The 14,433-nt window shown below is 35.8% G+C and overlaps 1 protein-coding gene across 2 annotated transcripts in view; it reads right to left on the bottom strand.

Annotated features, from left to right (window-relative positions):
* Window positions 1–773: 773 nt before the first annotated feature.
* LOC131035273 (DIS3-like exonuclease 2) overlaps window positions 774–14,433 on the bottom strand; it is a 28,653-nt gene continuing 14,993 nt past the window's right edge. For both annotated transcript variants that reach the window (XM_057966944.2, XM_057966945.2), the window contains 4 exons: window positions 11,529–11,597; window positions 2,301–4,598; window positions 1,997–2,068; window positions 774–1,901 (listed from right to left, as the gene is read on the bottom strand). In XM_057966944.2, the coding sequence (XP_057822927.2) occupies window positions 1,467–1,901; window positions 1,997–2,068; window positions 2,301–4,598; window positions 11,529–11,597 (2,874 nt within the window). In that variant the 3' untranslated portion in view covers window positions 774–1,466. The remainder of the gene's footprint in view (window positions 1,902–1,996; window positions 2,069–2,300; window positions 4,599–11,528; window positions 11,598–14,433) is intronic.

The following is a 14,433-nucleotide window of genomic DNA, read 5'->3' as shown; positions in this document are numbered from 1 at the left end:
AGTATGCATTTATATATTTGGTCTTTATATTTATAATATTAAACACGTAAGTTCATAACAATTTACTAAAATAATTGCCTATATAGTTATATGATGCATTTTTTATTTTTAATAATACATATTATAAAATGATGGTTTACAAAAGACTATATTTTATTTAGTTAATTTGTATATATATATATATAGCAAATTTAATATAAAAAAAAATTCAAATATTTTTGCCTGTCGAATTTCATCCAAATTTCCTTGTGACTCGGCTTACGGTCATATAATTTACCAAACATTGACTTGCTTGTAATGGAAATTATCTTAAATTTTTTAAAAAAAATGTTTTTAATCTTTTTCAACAATTTTTTGTGTTTTTATTTAAATCTGGTTTATTTTTCCAAAATTTTCCCCATTTTAAAAAAAAATCTTGTACTTCTGGTTTGCCCAATTTTTCCCCCAAACGATTTTTGCCGCTATGGACTGTATACCGCTGTAATAAATAATATTTTGGTTGTATGCCAACTTCTTTTCTTAATCTCTGTCAAAATTAAGTAGTGATGTAATTTCTTGCGACTCGGTTCATGGCAGTGTGTAACCATAAACTGACAATCTTCACATTTTATGACAGATGAGGGGCAATGTTCTTTGAGTCCTCGCTGTACCAAACAATCATATCATTTTATCCATTTCGACCTATATGAAGTATTTGCTTAATCCAATTCCATGTCCATTATGTATAGTGCTCATATATATCATTTAAATTGCTATTATCTAGGAGTGCAGAATTTAGTAGCAAACACGAAGCAACTCCATTCATGATTAGAAACGATATAAATTCTTTTAAAACCACAAAACATGCTAAATCAAATATAAAATCATAGTCAACTTTGCCTGCCGTGAGAACCAATGGTGAATGAATATCCATAATTTACAATGCTAAAGTGAATGCAATAAGCAGATACGGCTGCCAGCTTCTCAATTACCTAATAAACAAAAAATGAATTCTGCCGAACCCTTTCTGTTGGAGAGCCCACAAAAAATTAGGGCAAAGATCCCAACACTGCTGCAAATGAGCAAGATACAATTATGTGGAAGCAGCACACTAAAAAAAGGCTGTTCCATGTCAGAAACCCTACAGAATATTTCATACTGTAGGTATCCTAGATTAATCTTTGTTGACTGAATTGGCAACCTGCAGATACGGAAGTCCTGATTTTTTTGCCTAATTATTTGAACCAATAAAGTACAGACGATGTGCTTTCTTTCAAGCATCCTAAAGGTTATTCAAGGTCAATAAAGCCAAACAACAAGCTTTGTATCACTAGTCCAAGAAATTAGGGGCCTGTTATTGATATTTTGAATTTAAGACCTAAAGTTTATACTATGACCTTACTTCCTAGTTATGATAGAGCTTGGTTTGACGAGTCATATGGATTCTGAACAAGGTCAAACCCTAATATGCTGCATCTTTTGTGCAACTAACTGATGTATGAACTCAGGAAAAAACGTACAGAAATATCTGGGGGACTATTATCTCCTCCAATGGCATGAATTGACACAGGAATAGTGGATAGAAGCCTCAAGGTCAACGGTAAAACAGCAGGTTCAGTATTCTTGTACTTGGAAGGATTTATTTTGTCAAAATCTACTTTAGCAACACTCAAAAGGTCTCCCTTCGAGCCTTTTTCAATCTCAAGGAGGACATCCTCGTAAATCTCGTGCTCCTGGCTGGAGTTAACTGGACTTGCAGGATTTACAACCAAGGCAATATCTTCAAACGTTCTGTTCTTCCCTTTATTGTTCATCTTGTCAGAGGATTTCTGTAGGGACATATCCAGCACTAATGTCCTTGTAGATTCAAGCCATTCAGCATTGAGTCCTTCAGTTTCATCGAAGTATATGCGATGCTCGGCCTGCAAAGCTCACAAGGAATGATTAAATAAGCAACCTTAATTTACTAAGTTCCAAATTTTAACTTGGTCTGAATTTGTAATGATTAACCACTTACAGCTAACTTGTAAATATAAACAGATATGAACTTTGGTCCCAGGGCTAACACTCTTGCATCTGAAATTAATTTCTGCCATTGAGAATGAAGAGAAGTTAATTAGTGAAAATTGGAATAATATTCAACAAGAAACATCCCCCTAGTTACAGTCTATTTGATTCTACAATTATGAGGTTCAAATATAAATTCCAGATGCAAATTCACGATTATTCTTACTTTTGGATGCTGAAACAGTAAAACAAACACATTTAGTTCACACGTGGACAGGAGACAAAATTGTTGTTTTAGCAAAATCAGGAGTTACCTGCTTCTTTAGGAGTGCCCAGAGATAAAGCCTAACACTGGCTTCTTGAACATTTTTGCTAGCTAATTTTCTCTCATTGCAATGTGCCGCAACTAATGCAAGTTCAGCAGCTCTAGGGACTTTATGCTTCAGAGAAGCAGTCATCAGTGCTTTCCTGCCAGATGGAGATTCCATTGCTTCCTTATCAAAAACAGGGCCCGTAAAGCACCTAGCTTGAGCTCTTCTGTCCAAAAGTGTCATATTGTTTTTTTTCACCAGGTTTAATGTGTCCTTGAACTGTTTCTGATACAGATATTCAGCTTCAAGAGTCGCTGCCAAAATACGATGCACAACAATGTCAGCATATCTCCGAATTGGTGAAGTAAAATGTGTGTACAGTGGGGTAGCTAATGCATAATGTGCCCATTCTGTCTCCTTTTCCCTTAATTCTCCTGTACAGAAGTATGTGGCCAGCTGCATTGGCTTTGTAGCATAAAGAACAATAATGTTGAACAATTCAGGGTCATCTTTCAAATTGTTCCTCAATTTTTCTAAGGATAGATGCAGTGCTCCTGCAGAGGAGACATCAAGGTCAAAACCAAGTTTCTTGCAAAATGCTTCCAAGTCTTTTAATTTCCGTAAGTTGGGTTCCGGATGCTTTCGCAGCAAAGAGCATTCAGGAAAAGCTCTGCAAATAATCTTTGCAACTGTCATGTTCGCTAAAAGCATGAACTCCTCCACGAGAATGTTTGAATCCTTCTGCTCATTGAACATACTATCACATGGCTTACCATCCTCATCTAAAACAAATACAAGCTTACAGTTATCTAATCTCAAAGCTCCTTTTCCGAACCTGCTTTTCCTCCTCTGCTTTGCAATTCTATGCAGATTTTGCATATTTGCAATAATATCCTGCCAGCCAAATTCACAATGCACCTCCGGGATGCCTGTTACATTGCGAGTTGTTTGATGGCATTGAAATGTGCCTTCTATAATATCCTGTGCATGTTGATATAATAACTTGCAGCATGACCGAATTACTGTGCGCCCAACCCAGTGATCCAGGACTTCACCTGAGGAATCAATATCCCACATAACTGAAAAAGCAAGCCTATCAACTCCTGGATTCAATGAACACAGCTCTTCACGAAGCAACTGAGGCAACATTGGAAAACAGCACTGGATGAGATACACACTTGTAGAACGGCCTTGTGCCTCTCTGTCTAACATTGTATCTGGGTGAACAAAGTAGGAAACATCTGCAATGTGAACTCCAACTCTTTTTATACCATTGCCCATATCTTCAATTGACAATGCATCATCAATATCCCTTGAATTGGGGGGATCAATTGAAAATATACAGAGATTTCTCAAGTCTCTCCTAACTTGGAACTCCTGTGTAGGTATTTTCCATGGAACCTTTGGTAGACAGGAGAGAGAATCTGGGGGAAAATTAGCACTATGAATGGCATGTTCAAATAATATTGCCGCAGTTTGTGCTTCTATTTCTCCACTTTGCCCCAAACTATGTTTAACAACTGCTTGTGGAAGGAAACAATCTGCTCTCCACAAATCTATAGAAGCAGCAACAAGCTCACTTTCAAGTGTAAGGTCACCTTTATGCAACCTCTTCTTCAGATTATCTGGCAAACTACTCAATTGGACAGTCATTTTTGGGAATCGTGTATCTGTTGGTACCAGCTTGATATATCCTTCTTCGGTATGTGAAGGCAATCCTTTCACATTCTTTTGAGAGTATTGCCCATTCCTGGAACAGCTCCACTTCTGTCCGTCCTTATATGCAATCCACTGTTTAACTTCAAGAAAACCAATCACTGCATCACGACGGGGTGATTTTTCTATTATACCTATCACTCTGCCTGTAGGTCGCCTACCAGGAAGTGAATTCACAATCATAGCAACATTTGCCTTAGCCTTTGCCATCTCATGACGATGTTCATCCCCAGATCCAATTTCAGATGAATCACAATTTGTCAAACACTGCTCACCAATGTGACACGAATTATCATTACAAAAAAAAATGTTTATTGCTTTATCAACAGACAACCCATTATCCTCAAGATCCAAACTATTTAAACAATCTCCCATTAAATTCATATTGGAAGCCTGACCGTTGCAATTATTATTATACATTTGTTCCACCATGCATTGAGCTTTTGAAGGACCTTCATTTTCTGCTGTGATTATATTATCATCCTTGGTATCTGAGTTCCTTATTTGCTGTTTGCTTTGAGCACCTTTCAGTTTTGGCCAGGAAGACACTGGATCCGTTACAATGGCCACAATATCACCTTCCACCTGAGGCAAAGAAAAGTAAAATGTAAGAGAATTGTTTCACTTCATAGAATATCTTTTTTCCAAACACCATGTAATGTCCCCATTTTAGCAGACTTGGATTTTGTGAGATTAGCCTATTATCCTGACCCTCGTAGGCTAATGTGTTGGATAGAGGGTCCTCTGAGGGTTGTATCCTCTCCAGTGTTCAGTGTGCTTCGATCTGGTTTCCGTTTGGCTTCATTTGGACTTCATTTGCCACACTTACTATTTATAGTAAGTCTGACGTCATTGAGATGGACCCCTTACTATTTATAGCTGAGCAGTTGGTCACATGGGGAATTGCAGTGATGACTCCCATTTCAGACGGCTATGCGAGATGTTAGAGTATTAATGGAGATATTAATATTTTAATGACCCTTATTTAATTAAATAACTAAAAGTGTTATAATAAAGTTATAACTTAACTTTATTATTGAGGGCCATGGCATCATTAAAAAGGGGCCCATTAATTAATTAATTATTGCACACTTACCAAGGCATACATTTAATGATTAATTAAGACGTTATATCATTTGATATCATTAAATATAATTGAAGGCATTTATGGAGAAAATCGAACCCTTTTGTGGAGAAATATATATATTGCTTTAAAAGAATTCGAATGATTGATTATTATGAATTGAAGATTGATGAATTTGTTTGGAGAGGAAGAAGCCAAGGATTTCAGACTTTAAGCCATTGGAGAACGTGCAAATCTTCAGTGTGCGACCATTTGAGGGAGTGAAATATCTTCTGAATTTGATCTACAGGAGGGCTTCACAGCAGGAGTCCATTTGGAGCTTACAGGGGAAGAATCAACATAGGGTTTTGAAGCAATTTGAAGGTATATCTATTGCAGACCTGTGTTTTTATCATTGGCAGCCATTATCAGTCAGATTCCAAGCTTTATTTGCTGCTACAGTACCCGTGAATAGTGACGCTACAGTAACTGTGAACAGTAATTGCTACAGTACCTTCCTCTTGGCAAGGGTTTCAGAGAATACTTATTTGCAGATCATAAGTTTGAAGATTATTGTTGAAGAATATTTGAGTATTGGATGTGTCATTCTTCTTCAGCACGTGGGGTTCTATAGTTGCTTCCAGAGGTATTTGACTTCAGTCATCCAGGTACGAAGATTTAAAAAAAAATCAATCTTTGTTTGTAGAGCTGAAGTAAATATATTGAAATATTGCATGTTAATGTAATCTGAAACAAAGTGTATCAGATCTGATATAATGGTAATAAAAATTCATTTGAAGGGTTGAAATTTTATTATTTGTTTGTGCAAGTTATCGGTTATCATTTCTATGTATTGGTATATGTTTTGAAATTGCAAATCATTGAAATACAAACGAAACAAACACATATACACTCAGAAATCATAACTTAAGCATTGCATGCCAACCATTTGACGAAATGTCAAAAGGTCAAAACTGAGTTTTTGGAGCAGAACTAGTAAGGGTTCTTACACACCATAAGGTATCTATGATCAAGTGAGACTTCTGGATTTTCTCTTAAATGGAACGGTTCTAATTGAAATTAGCATAACTAAAATATAAATATAATATCGTGAAGAAGCCATCTCAAGTTTATCTCCTTCATTATCACACACCTCTACAATTACTTAGATTGCAAAAAAATTGATGTCTAGGGATGGCATTTTAAGATGGTTGAGAGCAGTTCAGATATTCCAATAAGCATTTAAGCTACAAATCAGAAGAATTCTTTTCATCAACAGAAATAGCATGAAATTATCATTATGCTAATATTTCGGGATTCGGAGTCATTACAAAATGAAGGCAACCAGCTGTACAGCAGAATAGTTGGCCAAAAACAACCAAGAACTGAGCATTGATATACAGAAGTTTACCTAATGACTTGCAACAGACATATCAAAAATATATTACAGGTAGTGCCTCATAGAATTCATAATGTAGAGCACAAAAGTATACATGATAATATTTACAAAACCTCAATGAGAGTTTAGCCCAGAAGTATAGTGTAGTTGGACAAAGGTATCCGATCTAGGTCCACAACGTCACGAGTTTGACTCACCACCTTGGTTGACCCAGTGGTGGGTACTTACGGGTTGTATCCATCACCCCTAGGGGCTAGTCTCGCTTCAACTTGCCCCAAAAGGGACACGGGTTGAGCCCGGGGACACCCCGGGTTAGCCACACAAAAAAAAAAAAAAAACTTATATGAAAGTGTCACTTCTCACAACACATGGATGAAAACACAATTTCTATATCAGAAGTAGAACTTAAGATAATACTTTCATAGCTAGTGACTGTCTGCCAAAGAAATTGAAAAATAAATTGAATGAATGATTCAATAATCGTATAATCTATTCAACAATATACAAGCGTATATAAAGAGATTACAAGGACGACGTTCTAAATTAAGAACAAGTCATTTAAAGTGAACTACTAAAAAGATAAACGCTAAATAAAGCTTAAAAGCTAATTAACTAAAAAGCTAAACGAGTCGACAACTAAAAATAGACGATGACCATTATAGAAAATATTAATATTATTTTAACACCCTCCCTAATGGTCATTGTACTCAATACCCTATAGAAAACACTCCAAGTGTTATCATCACACATGCAAGGAACAATTTGCTGCTACGGAGACCCTCCCAGGATCTACAGAATGTAAATGACCAAGGGTACCAAAAGCCATCCAAGTGAATGTAGCCTTCACACACGAATTAGAGATCTGGCACACACGAATTACTGAAGCCTGAAACAATGATTTTGAGGGAAAAATCAGCAAAACCCTTTTGCAGAAGAGTACCAACTCCAAAACTGACTGCAAGATACCATGGTTGTAGATGTTCGCCCTGGCGGGTGCGACCCAAACTGACTGCAACAAAGCTCGATTTTTGAGGAGAAAAATCAATCAAAACCAGAGAACTTCGAGAATCACAAATCCCACGCGAACTTCGCGTATTACAAATGATTTTTGAGGAAAAAATCGTAAAAACCAACAAACAATTTTTGAAGAAAAATTTGTGAAAACCTAGAAATCCCATGCAAGCTTTGCGGTTGACAGATAATAATTTTTAAGGAAAAAATTCTAAACCCTGAAATAAGAACCCTCGAAAAGAGAATTTACGATTTTGAAGAGAAAATCGAAAAACCAAGAAATCTGAGGTTACAAATCATCGTTTTTGTGGAAAACAAACAGTAAAACCCAAATAACTAAAATCTTACATGAATATCGTGGATTACAGATGAGATAATTTTTAAGGGAAAATTATAAACCCTACAAACAATTTTTGAGGGAAAAATCGTGAAAACCCTGCCATGATTTTTGTGGAAAAAATCAGAAAACCGACAGACAATTTTTCAGGAAAATTTGTGAAAACCCTAGGACTTGTAAGATGAGGTCTAGCCTAAATCAATCTGATAAAGGTAACAATATTCAGATATTGTGAACATGCACTGTTTCCAGGTGTTGTGGCAGCTATTGAACTTTTGACTATTAGGATTCCCACAGATACTGAGGGGGGGGGGGGTGAATCAGTATCTTTAGTTTACAGATTTTCTTACCTTATTAAGTAATTTGCATTCCAAAACAGTGTACCGGTAAACAAGAATTAATGTAGTAAATATGAACAATAAAAACAACATAGAAAGCACACCATAACACAAGATTTTTGGCGAGGAAACCCGGTGTGGGAAAAACCTCGGTGGGATTTGTGACCCACAATATTCACTCACTAGCCAATGAATGGATATTACTTACAATGATGTGTGCCTGCACATGCAGGAAGGCCAACTGCCTAGAGCTCACTGCTCAAATACAAAAGGAAGTCTCACTGACTTACAAAAATGGATTATGGAAATCCAATGTAATGTACTGCTACAAAAAGCATCTGCTATGCCAGGTTCAATACCGGTTGAAGCTCATACAATAACCATAAACCTTACTCCAAAATCTGCCTTAATATTCACTCTACATATTCATCATATCATATCTCATCTCTAAATGATCTACAAGATCTCATACTTATATGAGCCTTATTACAATATGCCATGTCGGCTTACAAAAAGATATTACAATTAAATACAATATACAATAAACAAAATCATGTCGGCTAGGGTGCCGGTAAACATTCTTGTTGCTGCCGGTGAACTATCTGCCGGTGTAGAGTCTGTCGGTGCCATAAGATTGCAAGGTTGCCATCAATGACAATACCTTCAATCACCTACAATTCTCATTGGAGTGTGCAATGCCAACATTGACTGTGTTCCAAGATGATGTTGGTCAAAGATGCAATTACAAAAATGGAGGTTGAACGAGGTCAACCTTGTGAAAGCATGAGACAAAACAATCTGATTCAAAAATCAGAATATAAGCAGCTGCACAAAAAAATTGAAACCCTGGAGGAGAATTCTGACACGAATTCTAAGGTGCAAATTTCGAGGTTTGGAAGAAACCCAAAAATTAAAATTTTCTGCAAACTTAAAAACCTGAAATTTTTCCTAAAAATAATCAGAAAAAAATAATAACTTGCAGAAAATTTAAAAATACCTCTGATTTTTTTGTGAAATTTTTTTTCTAAAAAAAATGTAAAAAAAATAGGGGCAGAAACCCTAGGTCGCTGACTATTTTTAAATTCCACGGCAAATTCACTGGCACAAAATTCGATGCACGAAAAACGAGGCACCCAAAAAATCTGAGATCAACCCAAAAAAGCTCTCGAAAAACCCACCAAGAATCTAAAATCAAAATACAGATCCAATGGCTCAAAAATTGAGGCACGGAAAACGATGCACCCAGAAAAATCTGGCGATGACCCAATTGAGGTCTTAAAAAACCCACCAAGAATTTGCAACTAGAATAAAATTTCGACTTGAACTGAAGGGACAAAACCCTAGTCGAAAATTGCAGAAACCCTAGGAAAATTTTCAATCTGCAAAAAAAAACCTCCTAGTCGCAGGGCCGAAAAATCTCCAGAACCCTAAAAAAATATCAACTGCTGCCCAACACAAAGAAATTCGCCCACGAACCAGAAACCCTCAAAAGCCTTCAAAAAAGCAAAATCGAATTAAAAAAATCTGGAAAATATTCCAAAAAGAAGGCCATGGATTTTTATTAAAAAATTCGCCAAACTTTAAAGAATCCCATCGACCCGCTCTGATACCATGAAAAATAAATTGAATGAATGATTCAATAATCGGATAATCTATGGGGTTCACCCCATAGCACAGTGGTAGTGCTGCGAGCCTCCCCCAGTGGAGGTTGTGAGTTCAATGCACAGGGCTTGGCCCCTCTCCGCCCCTATCGTTCCCATTCGTCGCTACACCGGTCTGCTGACTTGGCAGACATCAGGTTTGCTTTGGCCGGAGAGGTTGTTCGTTGTTGGTGCACGTCGAGGAGTGAGTGATTGATAAATTTGGAGTGTGCTCTTGGTCCCCCCGATGCTAGTTGGTCAATTGCTCTCCGTTCGTTGGCTAGGAAATTGACAGCTATGCTCTCAAGCTGTGTAGGGTGCTTCAAAGAGGATGCCTTGGCCCTCGATTCGGAGATGAGGTCCTCCTTGTGATCTCATTGGTTCATAGCTCTAGTCAAAAGCGCTTGCCTTACAAAAAAAAAATCGGATAATCTATTCAACAATATACAAGCGTATATAAAGAGATTACAAGGACGACGTTCTAAATTAAGAACAAGTCATTTAAAGTGAACTACTAAAAAGCTAAACGCTAAATAAAGCTTAAAAGCTAATTAACTAAAAAGCTAAACGAGTCGACAAGTAAAAATAGAAGATGACCATTATAGAAGATATTAATATTATTTTAACAGAAATGAGGCATCATACTCCTCAATTTGTGGCATACAGACGTAAGAAAGGCTCTCAATGTCAAATCAAGTTGGCATACTACTTTTCATTCTTGTAAGCATCTTTCTAATTTGTGAGTGATTGTGAATATAAATAAATTAATCTACTCTAACCCTCTAGTTCATACTTGAATAGCATTTTGAAGTTGTATACAATGTTGCATGTTTGCAAGAGTATTCTGGAAAAACTGCATAAATCTTTTTGTATTACCAGACGCAACCAGTTTATGCAGTTTTTCCAGAACACTCTCACAATCATACTAGATTGTTATGAAGCTATTTATTTCAAAACTTTGTCAGAAAGGTTTGTTCACATTGGCTTCTATTCAACCTAGCCAAGATAAGAAAAACTGACCGATCCCCAATTAAAGAATAGATGATGTCATTTTTAGGTTTTTGATCTGAAGTCAATTTATGTACATTGACAATCATTTATAGATTAGAAAGATGCTTATAAAAACAAAACGTAATATGCCCACTAGATTCTGCATTGAAAGCCTTTTCTCGAGTCTCAAAAGTTGTCATTAAATGATAACATGTTAATAAATAAAGTGAACCCAGAGCAATAGGAAGATGGTCAATAAAAGATTTTTTATCTAAATAAAGATAAAAATGAGGTTAGGTATTCCCAGGAAAGACTTTTGTTACTGATGGTAAAAATCACGTTGGTATTAATTTGAAAAAAAAAACTTTGGGTTTGCTAATTTATTCCTGAGAAAGTGTTTTGCTCCTACTGATAAAAATAAGGTTGGGACTAATTAAAAAAAAAACCAATCTTTTGGTTTGCCAATTTATTCCTGAGAAGTTTTGCTACTATGGTTAGTAACTTAGTATTATAACCATTATAAAAAGAAATGTATATTGAATAATTGCATTTATCAAACTGATGCATGTGTCTCAAAAAAGTGCGCACCTAGGGAAAAATGCAGTAAAGGGATTCAAAAGGGGCAACTAAAATTACAGGTACTGCAACATGTTCTTTCGATCAATCAACCAAGAATTATAAGCAGAATGCCATAAAAATAAAGCAATGCCATTAATAAAATAACGAAGAGAACTTACAGCTCTATTTTGTGCACCTAGTCCACTAATAAGAACATCAGTTGACACTCCTTCTAAAGTGCAGTAGCCCTGCAAATCCGACAACAGCATAAGATGAGCTAATAGTAAATACCCAAAACAAATCTTTCAGGAAACCAACATAAATCATTACTGCCAATAATTTATTACTCTAGGTATTACATGGGACCAAAAAGGCACATTAAATTGAATAAATGACAATTTATTGGATACAGAGAAAGTAAAGTAATATATAATGAAAGGTTTAGCCAGTCTAAAACAATGACTTGTTATGTATCAAGAACTTGCAGGACATGTCCGTATTCAGTAGGTTTGTTGTGCAGCAAAAAGGAGATAACCCTCTACAGTATACTTATTGTAGAAAAGAGCAATGTATATTGCCGTACAACAGACATAAAAGCAGCAAAAGTTCCAATCCAGTAAATGGAACTAAACCCATCCAATAGGTACTGTGCTGAAAACAAAAATATCACTAATGCACCCCACAGATAAGACCAGGGCACTGCAATAAATAAGATTAAATCTGCAATAGAATTGGAAACAGAAAATACATTCAGAGATCTCAATCCTAACTCAATGTAATGTCCCCACTTTGGAATAGAATTTAATATTAAATAATAATAATAAAATTAAAAAACAAAAGAATAAAACCAAAAATAAAATTAAAATATAAAAGAAAATAACTAAATATAATTAAAATTTAATTAAGTTAATGAAGGGTCAAAAGACGTGCAAGGAAAAGTTGTGACTCCCTCAAACATGAGATATAAAAAGGAGAAGAGAAAAGGAAAAGTTTGCAGATGAGTGACAGTTGAAGTCTCAATTAAGTTAAAAATACAAAAAATGAGATTCAGTGAAATGTATTGCATATGTCCCATATGCCGTACCCATCCAGATGTGACAGGAAAGAAAAGACAGCAATCAGCCCATGGAATTGACAGTAGTAATGTGCAGCACAAGAAAAATAACAAGGATTGAGTCCCACTGGGTGAAGTTAATGCCATTATCACCTTCCAATGTTATATCTACAAGCCTTGGGTTTCCAGAAAGATTGCAGCATAGGTGGCAACTCCATGCAGTTTCTTTTGACTTTCAATAGCATGTCCAAAGGAAATTGAAACGGAAATGACCCTTAGGCCTCTATAAATTCATGCATTTGGTCTAGACTCTACAGTTGATTGTGTCGAATGAGCATCTAGGAAAATAGATGGGGGGTTTGTACCATAACCATTGTTCAAGAGTGTAGCATGGAATGGGGAAGGATCTACATGTAGTAGAGATAGTTACTAAGAATAAATGCACTATAGCAAGCAAACCTTTAATCAAACAAGACAAAAACTCCTACTTAACCTATGTACATGGTAGGGAACTACTCCTTATGTACAGGGAAGGGAACTACTCCTTCAAACTGCTTCAGGATGATTAAGTGAAACCATTGATAGGTTGAGAAAACTAAGTACCCATGCAAAATAACAGATGGTGGGAAAGGAGCACCTGTAAACCCAACTGCCAGCTTCTAATTACTATGGTGAGAGATCAAAAAATAATTTCATGTGAAAACTGATGAAATAAGGTATCAGATCTAAAAAATCTGCATTATAGACTTCTGAAGCCTATTAAATCACATCAGTGTTGCCATGTGTAGTATCATTAGAATCTTCTTGCATAACACTAAGCATACTACTATTCCATATTTGACTAAAGTTTTGATTGCCTAAATCAAAATATACATTAATTCATGAACTAGAGATCCCTTGTGTAGATTATGAGATGATGAAACCCTTTAAGGTTCATCTATAAAAGTTCTTTCATCTAGAATTACCAGAGTTATAGAAGATATCTTCACAATAGAAGAAATCATCATCTAGAGCCTCTTGGAATATAGGGATCATGGGATGCAAATCATTAGAAACTTCTATGGATTTAACTCTTAGGTTATCTAATATTCCACTTCTTCCTTCATTGTTATGCACTTCACATTATGGATCAACAAGATAAGAAGAAAAAGGTTGACATGAAGGAGTTGGTGTTTGCACAATGATATCTTCAAAATAAAAATACTCAATTAGGGCTATCCATTACCTCTTCTTGCAATATTTCCTCTTCATAATCTTCGTCAAGAAACTTGAATGCTTGATATTCCAGTTGGATGCATCACAAAGTATTGGTGATTGATGGTTCATCTTCAAGCATTCTGCCTTCAAATGGGTCTCTAATGTCTTTATCCAATGCAACAATTCTTATCCATTATGTTCTTCAATAAATTATACTCAGGTTGCATGTAAGTTTGAGAAGGAATGCTTGATGGTTAATGTTTATGTTGACCCTCAACTTGTTTTTTCACATAACTGTTAACTGAATCTGTACCTATACTTTCCAAGATGAAGACTTCTATCTCCAGAGAACAAAAAGGCATAAACAGGTAATCATTTTTGTTTTCCTCCCAATTGCTTATGTTAGCAAGAGACCATCCAATAGTCATTGCAGCTGAAGTGGAACCAGCCACTATATTTAATTGCTGAACATGGTGCTTGTCCACATTTCCTCAAGGAATAGAAGAGGTATTATCGCTTTAATCTTCAAGGGAGATTTTTGAATCATCATCACCACTCTCAATGTATAAATGATATATTTTAGCATGATTTGTATTATTAGATTTAATTGTTGAGGAAATTGAATCAACTTGAACAAATTCTCTTCAACTAGAATAGTGAGGTTCAGATAACAATATGGAGGAGGCATTGATTGTACTCTTTTTGCATTAAGATTAAGCTGCATACAATCCCACTCATCAAGTTGATAATTATGATTTTGTATTAAAGATCCCTTCGTTCAACTATGATTTTGTATTGAAGATCCCTTCATTCAACCATGATTTTGTATTGAA

The sequence above is a fragment of the Cryptomeria japonica genome, chromosome 2 (assembly GCF_030272615.1).
Source record: "Cryptomeria japonica chromosome 2, Sugi_1.0, whole genome shotgun sequence".
NCBI classification, from domain to species: domain Eukaryota; kingdom Viridiplantae; phylum Streptophyta; class Pinopsida; order Cupressales; family Cupressaceae; genus Cryptomeria; species Cryptomeria japonica.
Note: the sequence above shows the minus strand (reverse complement) of the source record. Positions and strands in the feature narration are given on the sequence as shown.